The sequence below is a fragment of the Rhinichthys klamathensis genome, unplaced genomic scaffold, assembly GCF_029890125.1.
Source record: "Rhinichthys klamathensis goyatoka isolate OS25496 unplaced genomic scaffold, OSU_Roscu_1.1 h1tg000090l_1, whole genome shotgun sequence".
In the NCBI taxonomy this organism is placed as follows: domain Eukaryota; kingdom Metazoa; phylum Chordata; class Actinopteri; order Cypriniformes; family Leuciscidae; genus Rhinichthys; species Rhinichthys klamathensis.
The window spans coordinates 2,837,986-2,857,562 of record NW_026606629.1 but is presented as its reverse complement, the minus strand read 5'-3'; the positions used below and the strand labels follow the sequence as shown (position 1 = coordinate 2,857,562).

General features: G+C 45.1%; 1 protein-coding gene and 1 pseudogene across 1 annotated transcript; both read right to left on the bottom strand.

Annotated features, from left to right (window-relative positions):
• Nucleotides 1-7,728: 7,728 nt before the first annotated feature.
• LOC130085854 (zona pellucida sperm-binding protein 4-like) lies at nucleotides 7,729-11,751 on the bottom strand (annotated as a pseudogene).
• Nucleotides 11,752-14,398: 2,647 nt separating this feature from the next.
• Nucleotides 14,399-15,147, bottom strand: LOC130085853 (zona pellucida sperm-binding protein 4-like). The gene is made up of 4 exons (XM_056251825.1): nucleotides 14,963-15,147; nucleotides 14,746-14,893; nucleotides 14,588-14,660; nucleotides 14,399-14,509 (listed from the first exon to the last, which is right to left on the bottom strand). The coding sequence occupies exons 1-4, from the start codon at nucleotides 15,034-15,036 to the stop codon at nucleotides 14,433-14,435; spliced, it is 372 nt and encodes a 123-aa protein (XP_056107800.1). The 5' UTR covers nucleotides 15,037-15,147; the 3' UTR covers nucleotides 14,399-14,432.
• Nucleotides 15,148-19,577: the final 4,430 nt, after the last annotated feature.

Sequence of the window (19,577 nt, the reverse complement as noted above, 5' to 3'; positions counted from 1 at the left end):
CATCTTCGCGCCAGTTATTCAGTCAATAAAGTATAAGTTAGGCCTATGCATTTCATAGAAAATTGTGTCAAGTAGGCCTACTATATAAATTACAAAGGTTTAATTGGCATTTATATTTTTTATATTTCAAACGACCCGACCGACCGCAACCCCGAATATCATTAAAAATATTTTTGGATGACTCGTAACCGCGGGTGACCGTAGGCACCCGCTCATTTTGGATCAACCCGCGCATCACTGGTTGGAACACTGTTTGTTTAGGTTTTGGTGGTTGGTGAAACCGTCTCAGGTTACGACTGTAACCATAGTTCCCTGAGAAAGGGAACGAGACGATGCGTCATCGACGCTTTGGGAACGCCCCCAGCGTGAATGCGTCTGAGCATCAATGTCAACTAGTCCAATGGAAAGAATGAGCGTCACGGGCGGGTGACGTCATGACCAGGAAGGCATAAGAGCACATCCGGTGAAACGCGGCATTAGCTTCAAAAAGTCGAAGCAAGCCGATCACAGGGATGCAGGAAGTATGGCAGGGTGACGCATCGTCTCGTTCCCTTTCTCAGGGAACTATGGTTACAGTCGTAACCTGAGACGTTCCCTTTCGAGGGAACTCGCGATGCGTCATCGACGCTTTGGGAACGAGAATACCCAAAACGCCAGAATTCCAAGTACCTGAGTGTTAGTCTGTTGGAACTAAGCACTAAGCACCTGAGAACCTGGGGCAGCATCCAGGTCCAAACTGTAAAACCTGATGAATGTGAGCGGTGAGGACCAGCCTGCCGCATCACATACGTCTTGAAGAGAAACTCCAAATAATAAGGCTTTAGAGGCCGCCATACCCCTCGTAGAGTGAGCTCTGACCACCAAAGGACACGGCTGGTCAGAGTACTCGTATGCAAGTGAAATAGCCTCAACTATCCACTTACTAACCGTCTGTTTAGAAGCAGGAAGACCCTTCTTAGGTGATCCAAAGCAAATAAATAACTGGTCGGACTTCCTCATTGAAGATGTCCGATGAACATAAGTATCCAGTGCTCGCACTGGACACAAGAGGTTCAGCCTTTCCTGGTCCGCAGATGTAAAAGGAGGACAGAAACCTGCAGCACAATAGGCCTCGGAATAATGGTAGGCACCTTTGGAACATATCCATGTTTCGGGTAAGAATGCCTTGGCCATCCCCGGTGCACTCAAGGCAGGTGGGGACCGAAAGGGCCTGAAGGTCTGACTCTAATAGGGACGAAATAGCTAGCAGAAAATAGTCTTAAAAGAAAGGAACTTCTCTGAGACCAAATCTAAGGGCTCGAAGGGAGCCCCAGATAGGCCTTCTAGAACTATTGCAAGGTCCCAAGCCAGCACCCTAGTGCAAGTTGCAGGCCTCAGCCTCAAAGTGCCACGAAGGAAACGAGTGATCAGGGGGTCTCGACCCAAAAATGTACTACCCACCAGGGCGTGGAAAGCCGCAATGGCCGCCACGTATACCTTAAGCGTGGAAGGACATAGACCTGATACAAAGCGTTCTTGTAGAAACTCGAATACTGTGTTTACTGAACAGTTAACCGGATCCCACTGACGCTGGTAACACCAAGAAGTGAAAAACTCTCGAAATAGTGAATATAGTTTCCTCGTAGCGGGAGCTCTGGAGCTTAGAATGGTCTCAACAACCTCGGTTGAGAGACCACTCTCTATGAGTTGGGCCCCCTCAGAGGCCAAACCCACAGTTTCCAAATCCCCTGCCGGGGGTGCAATATTGCATCCCCTGCCTGAGACAGAAGGTCTCTCCTGATCGGGACCTCCAAGGGAGGTCCGTCGAGGAGAAAAATTAGGTCCGTAAACCAAATTCAGCTCGGCCAGGGTGGTGCTACTAAATAGGCTTATTCCATCCTGGCGGAATCACTCCAGAACTCCTGGGAGCAGAGCAACAGGGGGAAATGCGTACAGACGTAGCCTCAGCCACGTCTGCACCATAGCAACCAGCCCCGAGGGGACTGGTTGAGTGAGGGATAACCAGAGTGGACAGTGCGTCGTATGCTGAGACGAGAACAAATCCACTTCTGCCTGGCCATAAAACTCCCATATTTGCTCCACCGCCTCGGGGTGGAGTCCCCTGGCCTCAGCCCCTGCCTCGACAGGGTGTCTGCTCCAATATTCTGGCCCCCCTGGAATATACACTGCCCTCAGACAGCGTAATTTCCTGAGGGACCAAAATAATAGGCCACCAACGTGTTGTCTGTGGGTCAAGAACCAGAGTTTCCTCCATATAACCAAGGCGCGGGGATACTGCCGCGTGATCTTGATCGTACGGAGTGGGTTTCCCCTCAGGGAGAACCCTCTGGTCCTGAGCCACCACTGTAAAGGTCTCACGTACAGCAGGTCAAAGGGTATCACATTGAACGCTGCTGCCCTGAGGCCTAACAGTCACTGTTTCAGAACAACACATGATGGCCCCTCAGGTCTGGGAGGAGATGTCTCAACGCATTGAAGACGACCATCATCTCTAGGCAATTCATGTGCCAAGCGAGATGATGACTCCTCCCAAGCCCTGAGCTGAGCGGCCTTCCAATACCGCTCCCCAGCCGGTGAGGGAAGCATCTGTCGAGATAGCAACTCGATGGCAAAGAGCTCCCAACACCGGACCCTGGGTTAAGAACCAGTGTTTCCTCCATATAACCAAGGCACGAAGGCACCGCCGCGTGATCTTGATCATACGAAGTGGGTTTCCCCTCGGGGAGAACCCTCTGGTCCTGAGCCACCACTGCAAAGGTCTCATGTACAGCAGGCCAAAAGGTATCCCGTTGGACGCTACTGCCACAAGAGCCAACAGTCTCTCGAACTGTTTTACAGTGCGTGACTGGCCTAGCCTCAGCTCTTTTGTGGCAGTTAGGATAGCAGCTACACGAACGGGCGACAGAGTGGCCCGCATCGTCACTGAATCCCATACCACACCAAGGAAAGTGGTTCTCTGTACTGGAGAAAGCACACTCTTCTTGGCATTGAGCCTCAACCCCAACATCTGCATATGAGCGAGAACGACACCTCGGTGCCGAACCGCTAACTGTTCTGATTCCGCTAGAATCAGCCAGTCATCTATGCAATTCAGAATGCGTATACACTGCAGCCTGGCGGGGCCAGAGCTGCGTCTACACACTTCGTGAATGTGCGGGGTGATAGAGCTAGACCGAAAGGAAGTGCCTGATACTGGTGTTCTTTGCCCCAAAGAAAACCTCAGGAACCTCCTGTGCTGAGGGAGGATGGAGATATGGAAGTATAGGTCTTTTAGATCTATCGTGACAAACCAGTCCTCGGATCTGATTTGAGTCACGATCTGTTTGAGTGTCAGCATCTTGGACTTGAGTTCCAGCACCAAACACTCCAACAGACGAAGATCTAGTATGTGATGCAGCTCTCCATCCTTTTTTGGAACAATGAGATAACGACTGTAAAGACCCGACGCAATGTCGAGTGAGTACACCTGCTCTATAGCTTTCTTTGCTAACAGGGCCTTTACCCCTTGCTCCATTACCAGAGAGATTACCATTACCCATAGAGATATATTTGGCAGTAGCTTCCGCGCTGCCAGAAAATCTACCAAGGGAACCAGCCCCTCGAGGCTGGCCTCTGGTGTAATAAAGACAGCCAGTTCGGGGACCATGCAACGTCGGCAAAGTTCGGCAACGTCGAGTTGACGCTGGGCCAGAAGCTCGCTGGAGAACGCTGCGCCCCGAAGCACCAAGGGTGGCGGGGTTGGCAGAACGGTCCCCTGAGGGCACAGAGATGGAAAGGGCACCATATAATGAGGTGTACACCATTCCACCACGGTTGGGGCTGCCCTCACCGGTCTGACGCCGGTGGCGCCAGACCTTTTCTTTTGAGCCGCAGCCTTCTCAGCATGAAGAACGGTCCTCGGATCCGGCTTCTGCTTTGAAGGGTTTGGCTGCTGTGTTGTGTATGAGAAACTAGCCGGCTGGAGCTGCTCACGCCCAGCAACCCCAGGGGGTTGGACATAGCGAGGGAGAGATTATCTTGTATCTTTCTCCATGATTCCCATCAAATTGAGCCAGAGGTGTCTCTCAGTGACCACAAGGGCTGCCATCCCTGAGAGATAAATCTGAGGCCCGACAGAGTTCTCAAACCCCATCGGGCCAAACTCCCTCACTTCTGTCCAAATACCACAGCAGGTCAGCCTGATATGCTTGCAGCACTGCTATAGTGTGCAAGCAAGCTCATGCTAGACCCACTGCCATATATGCTTTTCCCACTAGATTAAAAAATAGTTTTCTTTAATGGTTTAGTGAGAGAAGCCGACGCCTTCAGGGACGATACTGAACCGGGAGACATAGCTCGCAAGTGTCTGTTCTACCCGGGGTATTGCCCCATAGCCATACTCTCTTAACCCCCAAATATCTGAATATACATGAATGTGGGGCTAAAAAATGAGTAAGGCTTTTTCCATGATCTAGACAGCTCGCTGTGCAGATCGGGAAAAATGGAAGGCCCCGTGATGGAGGTGGAAAAATAGAGGGAAGGAAACTCGTTCAATTTATTTTAAGGACGAGTGCCCCCTTATTTCTGCTGGCCATTAAATATTAAATTTATCTACAGCCTTAGTAAACACCTCCACCAGCTTATTATTATATATATATTTTTTTATATATACATTCTTTATATACACTCACGGGCCACTTTATTAGGTACCCCATGCTAGTAACGGGTTGGACCCCCTTTTGCCTTCAGAACTGCCTCAATTCTTCGTGGCATAGATTCAACAAGGTGCTGGAAGCATTCCTCAGGGAGTTTGGTCCATATTGACATGATGGCATCACACAGTTGCCGCAGATTTGTCGGCTGCACATCCATGATGCGAATCTCCCGTTCCACCACATCCCAAAGATGCTCTATTGGGTTGAGATCTGGTGACTGTGGAGGCCATTTTAGTACAGTGAACTCATTGTCATGTTCAAGAAACCAATTTGAAATGATTAGAGCTTTGTGACATGGTGGAAGTAGCCATCAGAGGATGGGTACATGGTGGCCATAAAGGGATGGACATGGTCAGAAACAATGCTCAGGTAGGCCGTGGCATTTAAACGATGCCCAATTGGCACTAAGGGGCCTAAAGTGTGCCAGGAAAACATCCCCCACACCATTACACCACCACCACCAGCCTGCACAGTGGTAACAAGGCATGATGGTTCCATGTTCTCATTCTGTTTACGCCAAATTCTGACTCTAACATCTGAATGTCTCAACAGAAATCGAGACTCATCAGACCAGGCAACATTTTTCCAGTCTTCAACTGTTCAATTTTGGTGAGCTCTTGCAAATTGTAGCCTCTTTTTCCTATTTGTAGTGGAGATGAGTGGTACCCAGTGGAGTCTTCTGCTGTTGTAGCCCATCCGCCTCAAGGTTGTGCGTGTTGTGGCTTCACAAATGCTTTGCTGCATACCTCGGTTGTAACGAGTGGTTATTTCAGTCACTGTTGCCCTTCTATCAGCTCGAACCAGTCTGGCCATTCTCCTCTGACCTCTGGCATCAACAAGGCATTTCCGCCCACAGAACTGCCGCTCACTGGATGTTTTTTCTTTTTCGGACCATTCTCTGTAAACCCTAGAGATGGTTGTGCGTGAAAATCCCAGTAGATTAGCAGTTTCTGAAATACCCAGACCAGCCCTTCTGGCACCAACAATCATGCCACGTTCAAAGTCACTCAAATCACCTTTCTTCCCCATACTGATGCTCGGTTTGAACTGCAGGAGATTGTCTTGACCATGTCTACATGCCTAAATGCACTGAGTTGCCACCATGTGATTGGCTGCTTAGAAATTAAGTGTTAACGAGCAGTTGGACAGGTGTACCTAATAAAGTGGCCGGTGAGTGTATATACACTTTATTTTATATATAATATATAAACTATCATATATATATATATATATATATATAGGCTATATATATTTCTTATACGCTGGGGAAGAGATGGCAAATCCACTTCCCCCATGATTGTGTCACTTTCAATGCCCAGCACATCTACCTCCTCGGAGGTAGAGCACTGAAGCATTGATTTCTCTCCCCGGGCGGAAGAGACCGCAGCGCGGGCTTCCGAGACCGGCGAGAGAGCACTGGATCCCTCGTGGAAAGGGAGGAGATAAGATCCGCGGACCCGTCTCCAACCCCGTAAAGAGATCCTATTCGCGATCCACAGGAATGCATTCTCCGCGCTGCCTCGGCAAACGCGGGTCCTGCACCCTGAGGATCGCGAGCCTGGCCACTTTCCTCGAAAAGCGCCAGGCGAGAGCGGAGCATGCGGAGCGGAAGCATCTCGCAATGCTGGCAATCAGCCCCCTCGAAGGCTGACACCGCATGCTCCACTCCCAAACAAACTACACAAAGCTCGTGTGTGTCCCCACCCGTTAAATAACGCGGGCAGGGAGAAGCACAGAGTTTGTAAAGTTGTTTCGCCATAACTCTTCCCAATAATATCGAACAGACAACAATAAATAGACAGAGACAGAGTAACACAGATCGCTTGCTGAGACACAGAAGCTAATGCCGCGTTTCACCGGATGTGCTCTTATGCCTTCCTGGTCATGACGTCACCCGCCCGTGACGCTCATTCTTTCCATTGGACTAGTTGACATTGATGCTCAGACGCATTCACGCTGGGGGCGTTCCCAAAGCGTCGATGACGCATCGCGAGTTCCCTCGAAAGGGAACCATTGTTTTTGTGTGCAGATCTCAGAGCCTAGACGCGGTTTTTGGACGGCATGCTAATGGGGCGGGCAGCTACCGGATCGCTAGGAAAAATTAGATGAATGTGATCATTTATGTTTCGGCCTTTTTTGGGCCTGAAATCGCTGATAGCACCTTTAATGCCGTTTTTAAGAGGAGCAGCGCCACTTCTTCTCCTGTGTTCAAAACTCATTCACTTCTTGGAGGGAGCCCGGTCTACAGGGTGTCACGTGATTTTCGTGCATCTAACCTGGACATTGCCATTGCTAACATCAGACCGAAAATATGGCAAAATCTTTTACTATGGTGATTTTTCTTAAGTATTTAAGTATTTGAAATACTCAAATACACTCCCTCAAAATATTTTGTTACAAACTACATTTTATTTTTTCCACACCTGCAAAATACAAATTACAAAATACACTAAAGTAATTAAATACGTATTTAAAATACATTTAATTGAAATACTGCCCATGTCTGCTTAGTACCAGGTGTAAACAAGGCCTTGGACAGCTACATAGTTGGGATACAACAGTTAAGGGATTAATGCTTAAATGAAAGCAGTCTACTTTTCAATAAACATTACTGGGACTAGCCTGGAATAAAACCACTATCAACCTGCACTCATCCTTTATCCCAAGATATGAGTCTATACTTGCGTGACTGTAAAAAAAGCATTACAAAAAGCCAACAAGTGACCTTAGAGGGAGTTTGGGCATCAATACATGCAGTTATGCTAGTCCAGCCATAAAGTCATATGTAAAGCCTCAGACAGTAGCTAAAACCTTCATTTGATATGTGAAACATGAACAGGGGCCCAAGTTAACAACTAGAACTTGGCAAATAGTAAAGTTAAATGGCTTATGCAGAAACTTGGCTTGTTTAATTCAAGTCAAGAATCTCAATGCACGAAAGAAAAAGGTTTAGTAGTGCAGCCCTAGAAGTCAAACTGAGAACAGTCATGAAACATCCAACTCCAGTCAGAAATGAATACCAAAGAGAAACATGTTGAGTTTCATGAAGTTTATTAAAACACTAAAATTCACTTGACCAGGTTAACTTCTCCACTAGACACCACAGTTTGCCCACTAGAGATGGTCTTGACGTGCGTGTCTCTTCCTGTAAAAAGTGGTAGAAGCATGAGGGGCATTTAAATAAGTTCTCAGTTCCTGAAGTCAACTTACAGCAAGCACTCACTTTTCCTAGTGCAGCTTTGCTCACAGGAGCCAGAGGAGGGATGGCACACCGCTGTACTACAGTGGATGAAGATCTAACAGAGGGGGAAAGGGTTAAGCCATAGAATTCACTGTAAAAAGCACTAATATTAAGGGTTGAGGTAAGGCTGCAGAGCATACGGTTTCCTGCAGAGGAGCCAGTGATGCTGGATCTACAAATGTGAACATCTTCACAACAAAGCGCTTGTAGTGGGTCGGGAACTGAAGACCAGATGATCCAGACACTGGAACCAATGTGGTCAGGTAACGATAATCCTGGTAAGGGCATCTGAAAGGCAAAGAGGCAGTCAGAAATGCCTTACAGCACACTAGATGGATAAAGACGGGCCTTACTCACCCATCAACCAGAAGATCCCATTGGGGTAGACTGAGTGGACTGGGGGTTGATGTCGCCCAGCAACGTCCCAGCATCAGGACAATGTTGGGGTCGGTCCTCTCCAAAATGTGCACCTCAACATACACAGGCTCCCGCAGGACTTTTGTAACTGGATAATCAGCATCACTGTAGTAGGACGTGTACGCCTCGTCCCCTGAGGAAGAATGCAGGGTTTAACTAGAAACTGGAGTTTTAGAAAGGCTTTAGGCATACTTGGGACAAACACTTACCTTCTGCACAGCCTTTGGTGACACATTGACCATTTGCCAGTCTAAGCTCCACCCTGAGGTGTCCAGGAGCAGCTACTGGTGGAGGTGGAGGAACGGTGTTGACCTCCACAACCAGAGCTTCCACAGAGGTACCAGAGTACCTACACTGGAAGAGAAGCCTGGACGACAAACAGTGAGCTTGTAGCATTTGTCAATGATTCACATTTATGATAAAGCATACATCACTTACTCAAAATGGCTGTCCCTTGTGATGGAACCAAGTGGTCCGACACCTACTTCATATGAGGAGGTCATTCTGTTTTCATACACCACATATCCACTGTCCTCCTGCAAATAGTAACATTGTTGGCATCCAATCCATTCTAAGCCATGCAGAACAAAACCACAAGCAGCTCCTCGCCATCATGCTTGTGCCACATGCAGTGACGGGGAACTGGTATATAGCAAAGAAAGGTGTGGATCCCACAGGACTGCAAGCTGGATCATTTCCACCCAGGAGACGGACTGAATCCAGGCTCAATCGAGGCAGCGTAACATCTCTAGCCACCACTACCACAAACTGACCATCTCTTATACACTGGACAGTCACTGGAACGAGTTACAAGAGCAGGTTATTGCTGAGGATCAGTTTAACATGAATGCCTCTACATTGACTCTACACTCTTACCTGCCTTCCCATAGTAACACTGCTGTCCATTAAAGCAGCAGTTGATAGCAGCACACTCAGCACCACTGATACCAGGTGGTCCACATTGGATCTGTTCATAATCAGCTACAGTACATTTGTCAAGGGGCTCTGCCTTTGCCACTGGCTGCTTAGGCTGAAACTGCTGAGGAAACTGTTGACTAGCTTGCTGTTGAACTGACTGAGGAAACTGTTGACTAGCTTGCTGTTGAACTGACTGAGGAAACTGGTGACTAGGTTGTTGAACTGACTGAGGAAACTGGCGACTAGCCTGTTGAACTGACTGAGGAAACTGGTGACTAGCTTGTTGAACTGACTGAGGAAACTGGTGACTAGCTTGTTGTTGAACTGACTGAGGAAACTGTTGACTAGCTTGTTGTTGAACTGACTGAGGAAACTGGTGACTAGCTTGTTGTTGAACTGACTGAGGAAACTGTTGACTAGCTTGCTGTTGAATTGACTGAGGAAACTGGTGACTAGGTTGTTGAACTGACTGAGGAAACTGGCGACTAGGCTGTTGAACTGACTGAGGAAACTGGTGACTAGCTTGTTGAACTGACTGAGGAAACTGGCGACTAGCTTGTTGTTGAACTGACTGAGGAAACGGTTGACCTGCTTGCTGTTGAACCTGCTGAGTAAACCATTGACTAGCTTGCTGTTGAACCTGCTGAGGAAACCATTGACTAGCTTGCTGTAAGGATGGCTGGCGCGAAACAGACGTTCCGAAGCTTTGCGAGATCCCGAAGCAAAGATGATTCGAAACACTGATCCGAAGCGTGATTCAAAACACCCACGTCACGTGACAACGGCTAAATGAAGCGTCTAAGTGTTTCATCAGGTGGAGTGCTCCTCCGAATCAGGGTTTCATTGATTGGTCGGTTTGGGAACAAATCACACAATCACACAGTATAAAAGTTTTGTCAACGCATTTTCATATCGTGGGTTTTTGTGAGAGGAGTTTGGTTTTGAGATAGCGGATTTTTGGTGATATAGTGACATTTATAGTGCGATTTGTTTAGTTATATTTAGGATTTAATTTACATTTACACATTGACTTAGAGACACACAGAGTACATATAGTGACACATTAATAGATGCATTGATAGAAATATATATATATATATATATATATATATATAGATTAATAGATAGATACATATATTACAGATACATATAGATTATTAGATAGATAGGCTACATATTAGATAGATAGATAGATAGATAGATAGATAGATAGATAGATAGATAGATAGATAGATAGATAGATAGATAGATAGATAGATAGAAATGGAGGCTCCACAGAAGAGATGCCGTACATCTGTGGTGTGGGAGCATTTCCATTTGGAAACCCCAAATAAAGTGAGATGTGTGTATTGTGATCGGCAGCTAGCCTACTGCAACAATACATCATCCATGATGCGCCATTTGAGGAGCATTCATCCTGCCATTCTGCAGGGTGCAGAGGATGGTAGTGTTCCCCCTGTACCAAGGCCTGCTACTGACATCCTGCCAAAGCCCTGGATGCTGAAAAGCACATCACACTGGAGTGTGCTTCACTGATGCGTTCAAACACAACTCCTGGTGAGTTTCAGTCTATGTTATCTTATGTAATGTGATTCATGAAATTTATACTTCATATGTGTTGTCAGTTTATGATTTGTTACTAATTGCCGTTTTCTTTTAATTCAGAACCACAAATGTCAACATCAGGCCCATCATCATCAACACCAGTTGAAACACAAGACAGTTTATGGGAACATTTTGACAATCGTATCCGTGAGACCCAGATGATACACAATCCTACAGCTGATGCCACAGTGGAAGTGAAAAAATACCTCAGCGATGCGTTTTTGCCCAGAACTCATGATCCTCTAACTTACTGGAAAGAGAGAGCAGTAATCTTTCCTCATTTGTATGTCCTAGCTAAAAAATAGCTTTGTATGCCAGCAACAAGTGTCCCTTGTGAGAGAATTTTTTCAAAGGCTGGAGAAATTATCTGTAAAAAAAGAAGTAGGCTGAGTCCTTCAACAGCAGAGAAATTAATATTTTTGAATAAAAATCTATAAGAAAGGGAGACATTGTGGCTTGATTTATTTTTATTAATATTCATTTTTCATGACCAAAATCACATTATGCAATGTGAAGAGACTACAGGTTACAAGCTTCATATATTACAAAAATACAATAATAAAAAAAAAAAACCAACACATTTTTTTATTAGCTCTTTGTAAAGGTTGTTTCAGATCAACACCTGCAAGTGACCACTAGGTGTCACCGTGGAGACGGGTTTCGAAGCCTCGAAACAAAATGGCACATTTGCTTCGACTGTTTCATTGCTTCACGAAGCCTCGATCTGCCCATCACTAGCTTGCTGTTGAACTGGCTTCTGAAACCGCTGGTCAGTTTGCTGGAACATCAGAGCTTGAGGATTCTGGGGCAGATCACTCAAGCACAGAACCAAACACAAAGTGCCAGAGACTGAACAGCACACCAACTTCCTGCCATTGTTCAACATCTAGTCACACTGCTGAGATGCTGCCCTTTGGTCTTTTTGTAGAATATTTCTACAGACTTTGGGTAATTAATGATAATCCCTCCCTCTTCATTAATAGTCATGATTCTCCAGACTTGCACTCCAGAGTGGGAGTTTATGCAACTAGGTGATTCCAATTTTCTTGTTTTTCCACCCTTTTGAACATACATAAAACCACATTGAGCTGATTTCAGAATAGTATGCTAGTACTATTTCTGCCATTCTGAATTCAGCCTTATTTTATCCTTCAGTAGCTGAATATTATATTAGATGTTTTAGCTATTCTGGATTGTTTTTTTCTTTGAAACACATCATAGAGTTCTCATGGCAACAGACCTGTATATTCAGGGTATGATTGAATAACAACAATGGACTAATAACAGAAACGTTTTTCCTTTGATATTTTCGTGGGCGGACGACAACATAGGATGACCACCTCTCCCGCATTCTGCGGGACAGTCCCGAAATTGTGAGTTTTGTCCCGCAAGACATAAATAGTGTCCCGCATTTCAGTTATGTCTGTATTATTATTATTATTAATCTTTTTTCCATCCCTAAAATTACAATACCACAGTAAGAAATATAATAAAAACTGTGCCTGGCATTTAAAAATCTATTTGTGCAGCCGTCATGTTCAAGCTGTGGAAATAACCAACCAACATACGCAATCGTAGAGAGGTTTTCCCGCTGACGACAACCAGGGCTTAATTTGAGCCGGAACACGCCGGAACATGTTCCGGCACCTCCGACGTTGGATCCGGCACCTCCTGTGTCACTATGGCAAATTAATAATTACTGTTTGTGTAGTGTTCAATGTTGTTATCTGTCTTGTTAGTCTTTATTCCCCATTGAAGTTCCACAAAAATCTTGATTGCGCAGTTTCGATGCGTTTTTGAGGTGAATTTTCAGGGTAAAGTGGGTCGCACACCGGACAAGAAGCGCAGCGCCACGTCTTTAAAATTCTAACACATTATTCTCTATGTACACACACCGGCAGCGCCATTCGGCGTTGTTAATGTAAAAACTGTCTGACTTCACCCTGTGCTGCATGCAATATACATTTAGTTTTACATTCATTTACAGAAATCAGTTGCTTGAATGAAAATTGCTGATGTTATCGGGTTTTCAGGTGAGATTCTCAATTCATTAAGTTAACGGACACTCTGAGGTGAAGTGTTCAGAGTCTGCAGACTAGCAACGATTGTACAGTACAATCATAACATAATACAGACATTATCTTAATTCCAAAATGTCCTTAAACATAACAATATTGCTGGCCATAAACTGAGAAAGTGCGCGTCCGGTGTGCGATACCTCGAGTTGTCCTAGACGCAATGCGGCGCTTCTCGTCCGGTGTGCGACCCCCTTGCTGCTTGTGAAAACGTTGTTTATTTTTACATTTTGCACCCATGTAGTGCATGTTCTGAAATTAAAATAAACATTGCCCTGATACACACACAGTGTTGTTAAGTTTTTTTTTAGCCAGAAGCTACATAGCTTTTTTTTTTTTTTTTTTTTGTTACCTCCAACCCCCGTTTTGAGTCACCGGATCCAACCCCCCCTCTGTGCTCCGGGACCTCCCACTTTACAAATTAAGCACTGACGACAACTAAATGGACAGCGCAAAGAAATAAGTGCAGGCCTCAAAGTCTGTAAACACAGCTATACCAGCAAGAATTTCATCTCACATTCTGGATAAGAACCTCAAGAGCTGCTCAAATTGATGATTTAAAGCATGTAATCATCCATCCTGTTGGCAAATATTTCCAACGAACATGCACCGATGCCATGGATGCTCGGGCGCCACCTACAGAAATGGTCGAGCAACTACGGCAAAATCGGCTAAGCAGAGAAAGTTTAAATCACACCTGCTAGCGCACTTCTCAAAATGTTTACGTACTAGGTCAGTAGGCGGTAGGGTACACCATGTTTTGCAGCTGTTCAAACACATGAGCATCTACTCTATGAAAGCAATCTGGTCAAATGTGTTTGACTACCTCTGGAAGTGGCCAAAAATAGACAAGCTCCAAAAAAGAAATTAGCCCCTTTTTACACCACAGTCCACTTGTGACCTGATGTACAAAAATGCTTCTTAGTACCAGGTGTAAACAAGGCCTTGGACAGCTACCTAGTTGGGATACAACTGTTAAGGGATTAATGCTTAAATGAAAGCAGTCTACTTTTCAATAAACATTACTGGGACTAGCCTGGAATAAAACCACTATCAACCTGCACTCATCCTTTATCCCAAGATATGAGTCTATACTTGCGTGACTGTAAAAAAAGCATTACAAAAAGCCAACAAGTGACCTTAGAGGGAGTTTGGCCATCAATACATGCAGTTATGCTAGTCCAGCCATAAAGTCATATGTAAAGCCTCAGACAGTAGCTAAAACCTTCATTTGATATGTGAAACATGAACAGGGGCCCAAGTTAACAACTAGAACTTGGCAAATAGTAAAGTTAAATGGCTTATGCAGAAACTTGGCTTGTTTAATTCAAGTCAAGAATCTCAATGCACGAAAGAAAAAGGTTTAGTAGTGCAGCCCTAGAAGTCAAACTGAGAACAGTCATGAAACATCCAACTCCAGTCAGAAATGAATACCAAAGAGAAACATGTTGAGTTTCATGAAGTTTATTAAAACACTAAAATTCACTTGACCAGGTTAACTTCTCCACTAGACACCACAGTTTGCCCACTAGAGATGGTCTTGATGTGCGTGTCTCTTCCTGTAAAAAGTGGTAGAAGCATGAGGGGCATTTAAATAAGTTCTCAGTTCCTGAAGTCAACTTACAGCAAGCACTCACTTTTCCTAGTGCAGCTTTGCTCACAGGAGCCAGAGGAGGGATGGCACACCGCTGTACTACAGTGGATGAAGATCTAACAGAGGGGGAAAGGGTTAAGCCATAGAATTCACTGTAAAAAGCACTAATATTAAGGGTTGAGGTAAGGCTGCAGAGCATACGGTTTCCTGCAGAGGAGCCAGTGATGCTGGATCTACAAATGTGAACATCTTCACAACAAAGCGCTTGTAGTGGGTCGGGAACTGAAGACCAGATGATCCAGCCACTGGAACCAATGTGGTCAGGTAACGATCATCCTGGTTAGGGCATCTGAAAGGCAAAGAGGCAGTGAGAAATGCCTTACAGCACACTAGATGGATAAAGACGGGCCTTACTCACCCATCAACCAGAAGATCCCATTGGGGTAGACTGAGTGGACTGGGGGTTGATGTCGCCCAGCAACGTCCCAGCATCAGGACAATGTTGGGGTCGGTCCTCTCCAAAATGTGCACCCCAACATACACAGGCTCCCACAGGACTTTTGTAACTGGATAATCAGCATCACTGTAGTAGGACGTGTACGCCTCGTCAGGTTCGCGGCTCGATCTGGCATCCCCATCCAGAGCGCTGGTCTCTGCACGCATGGTTGATCAACGGGTACTCGTTGCCCTGCCAGAAAGAGTGATGTACACGATCACGCAGTCTAGAGCTCCTTCCACGAGAAGGCTCTACGCGCCTAAATGGTCGGTGTTCTCCAAGTGGTGCACCGACAGAGATCTGGACCCGCGGACATGCGAGGTTGCGCATCTGCTCACTTTCCTACAAGAGCTGATGAATAAAGGGAGGTCCCCATCCACGCTCAAAGTTTATGTGGCGGCCGTGGCGGCGTTCGCAGAATCGACGCACGGCCAGTCACTGGGAAGACATGAGCTGGTCATCCGCTTCCTTAGGGGAGCTAGAAGGATGAATCCGCCGCGCCCCCCGTCGGTTCCTATGTGGGATCTTTCCTTGGTCCTCGAGGCCCTGAAAGCCTTCCCATTTGAGCCACTAGACTCCGTGGAGTTAAAATACCTATCACTAAAAAACGTTTCCTGACCGCACTGTCATCAGTCAAACGTGTGGGGGACCTGCACGCGCTGTTGACAGCGCGACGTGTCTTGAGTTCGGGCCGAATGACTCTAAAGTCATCCTCAAACCTAGACATGGCTATGTTCCAAAAGTGATGGGCACTCCTTTCAGAGCGCAAGTCATTTCACTGTCGGCTCTGCCAGCGTCAGACAGTGAGACAGACGTGAATCTCCTTTGCCCGGTCAGGGCGCTGAGGTTTTACACTACGCGCTCCGCATCTTTCAGGTGCACGGAGCAGCTGTTTGTTTCGTTTGGTGGGCGCACCAAAGGTCTCGCTGCCTCGAAACAGACTCTGTCCAGATGGATAGTGGATGCTATAGCGGCCGCTTACGCGTCAAAAGGTCTGCAATGCCCTCTGGGCATCAGGGCTCATTCCACTAGAGGCATGGCCTCATCGTGGGCGTGGTCCAGCGGGATTTCTATCCACGACATATGTGTAGCGGCGGGCTGGAGCTCCCCGTCTACCTTTGTCAGGTTCTATAACCTAGAAGTTCCCGCCCTGCAGGCTAAACTTCTGTCAGTCTAAGCGAGTTGTGCGTTCTGCCCAGATATATCATGCTCAGACCACTCTCATGTGACTCAGCTCTCCTGGTTGAGCTGCACTAGTAGGGATGTGCTAAATGCTTATACAGACCAGTGCTCTGCTCTGTATTCCCTATGTGTGCTTATGTACGAGTGATGGCCCGCGTGGCTGGCCACCTTATTTTTCCACTTATTGGGTTCCCCGAGAAACCTCGGCGACTCATGGGTGGTTGCTTGGTGCGCACGGCGTTGACAAAAAGTTCCCGTAGCGTAAGCTAAACTTACGCAATACGAGAGAACCTCTCGTAAGAGAACGTTCTCGGTTACTAAAGTAACCTCGGTTCTCTCTAGAGAGGGAACGAGTATTGCGTAACCGGCCGTGCTCGCGCCACGAGCGACTTCGCTTCAGTCGACGAAAACCAGGGAATTCAGCCTACAGCCCCTTCTTTTATACGCTAAGCCACGCCCATTCTGGCGGGCTATGACGCTATGAAGGCGCGGGCGCCCTTCATTGGGCGTGACGTCACGCGGGGCTCACTGGTAGGCTGCAGCAGATGCCCGCAGGGCAGCCAATGAGCACGCAAGACTGCCTGCTCTAGGTCTGCTAGCTGCTGCACTGCGTTGACAATGAATACAAAATTAAGGATAATTTTTTTGCTTGTCTCGAGAAGATGAATCTTTCCCATAGCGTAAACTAAACTTACGCAATACTCGTTCCCTCTCTAGAGAGAACCGAGGTTACGTTAGTAACCGAGTACGTTTCCTTCTGATGTGTTCTGCCATAACACTATCAAACAGTCCAATCGTCTCTACAAGTTTCAAGAAATTTCCGTTGTTTTCTTGACTTCTCGTATGAGTTCAGTATAATGGATAAATTTTTCCAGTTATTGACACCGTCTTTAGCCAGAGCAGACGTTCTCTCGCTTTCACTAAAAAAGTTTACACCAAAAGCAAAACATAGCCGTCCCCGTTAGTTAATGTGCGACTGTAATGAGCCTCTGAAAATCTCCTATTCCCACTGTCCAGTGGCGTAGACAGGGGAGGGGCCGTGGGGGCACTGGCCCCTCCTGAAAACTGATTGGCCCCCCAGTGTGCCCCCACCCTTCTACTTGTCTGTCACTCAAAAATTCAAATCATAATCTTTCAGTTTGTAGTAGAATAATTCATGATTCCGCGTCGCGAGAATAGCGAATAGCGATTTCTTTTTCCTTTTTTTTTTTTACCCAGCGCCAATATTTCCGCCCGTGTTCTCTGATTTGTTACTTAGACTTGAGTGAACTAACATTCAGCCAATCACAGCGCGAAGTATCTATTGGGTGCGTCTGCCATGTGCTTCAAATCTCTTGTTGCTCTTGCGAATTTTCGTCTTCGTTTAGTTGCAGTTTGGCCGTCTAATGTATTCCATGCATGCACCCCAGAAAAAAGCAGAGGACGATTACATCATTTTTTTGACACACACTGTAAGTATAATGTGTTACAGTATGTCGCGATGACATGAATCACACGTAAAGTGTCCTTGTTATGATGTAACCTACTGTAACGCAGTAAGACGTGAAGACAACAGAACCCGAATGGACCTCGTCGCGCCGGATTGTGCCGAGTGTTAAATGCTCTCCTACTTGTTGCTTTGGATAAAAGCGTCTGTTAAATGAGACATAACAGATTATTCCCAGCAGACACACAACGTCATAAGACGTTGATATTTGGTTAAATTTTAGTTGCTACGTCGGGTGACCAAAATTCAATGTAAATTCAACATCTAAGGTCAATGTTAAATTGATGTCCAATACCGAATCCTTTTATTTAGGTTTTATTGATATATTTTATAAAATGTCTATTGTATAAAATTACTGTAGGCTAGATGTAATCTACTCATTGAACACTTTTTTTTGTCCAACTGTTAAGAAGTAACGTTAAGATAAAAGTTATTGTTCAAGTGTAGTTTAACTGAAATATTGTAAATATCATAAAATATCTTTATTTCATAAAAATAAAGTATAGATGTCCACAGTTGTCTGAAAGTCCCAAGTCCTGCAATATTTTTTTTTATTTCGAGTATGATTTCACAAAAATAGGTTGCTGTAAGCTATCATGGCATGTTCCCAAAATTGGCACTAGGGTGCTGTAAAATGCCAATTGCTATTCCATCTAGAATTTATTATTATGAACATCACCTTTCAGTCCCTCCAGAAAAACGCGATTATGCGATCGCATGATTCAATGCATAATCAGCCAAGGCTGCATATTTATGCGGGGGCATTTTTTCAAATACCGTATAAATTGCCGATTTCCACGCAAAATATGCGGGGCTTGATTTCATAATCCCCGCATTTTTGTTGCAAAAAAGAAAGTCACATATCTTAGCAGAAAGTTGAAAAATGTTGCGTTTACTTCACACAAGAGCAGCCATTTCCCCCTGTTGCCATGGGAACGTTATGAAGTGACGTAATTACGCGACATGAACATCATTGAAATTCATAAATTCATATACATTTTTTCATATTTTATTTATTCATTTTTACAGAAGTTGTAGCATTTTCCTTTTGTAAAGCTACAGAACTTGTTTGACTCATCAATGTTTTGTAAGTTTGAGCCATGTGTTTATTAAGGTCTGAAATAAAACAAAATTAAATATTCCAGCACTTTCTGTGATGTAGTATTTTTGCTTATCATAGGAAGTAATAAGAAATAGCTCTTTACATTAAGATAGTAGCCCAGTGAGAACAGGGTGTTGGGGAATCACTTTTTCTCTCTTTTTCATCAAACCGCAGTTTTTGCAAGTTCCCGCAATTTTATCACATAAAATTGCATAAATATCCTGCATATTCCATCGCCGCATAATCAAGGATTTAAAAAAGATTTATTATATACAATTTTATTACAGTTATATGAATTCATTAATTGTGTATTTATTATATGAATGATTAATATAATTATGCATTTATATAAACAAGGCTGTTCTATTATTATTTGTGAGTTGTACACTAATACATTGGATTATTTTATTTGTTACAGTTTTTCTTTCACTTTTGTAAAGTGAAAAGTTAATATAAATTGTATTTTATTGTTTTGATTTAGACCAGTGAATAACTGCTATTAAAAGATAATAGGGTATCACTGTGTATTGCTGATTTTAAAGCTTACTGAACTTGAAATGATTTGGATATCTACAGTTCTATATAAATACACAACATAAGAATGGCCCCTCTGTAATAATTGTGGCCCCTCTTGTGCCCCCCAGTTGAAAAAATCCTAGAATCGCCCCTGCCACTGTCTTTTGGGAAAATAATGGCTTTGGTTTGATGTGGCCCTCCCTGTACCAAAGTGTCTTTAAGTCCAGGATTTAATACTGCTGGCCATTTTT

What these genes read in the sequence shown, in the direction of transcription:
- LOC130085853 (XM_056251825.1), bottom strand. Translation starts at nt 15,036, where the DNA reads ATGCTGGGACGTTGCTGGGCGACATCAACCCCCAGTCCACTCAGTCTA. An exon ending in TGGGATCTTCTGGTTGATGG is followed by an intron (nt 14,894 to 14,962) that starts GTGAGTAAGGCC and finishes TTTGCCTTTCAG; the next exon opens with ATGCCCTAACCAGGATGATC. An exon ending in TGGCTCCTCTGCAGGAAACC is followed by an intron (nt 14,661 to 14,745) that starts GTATGCTCTGCA and finishes CCCCTCTGTTAG; the next exon opens with ATCTTCATCCACTGTAGTAC.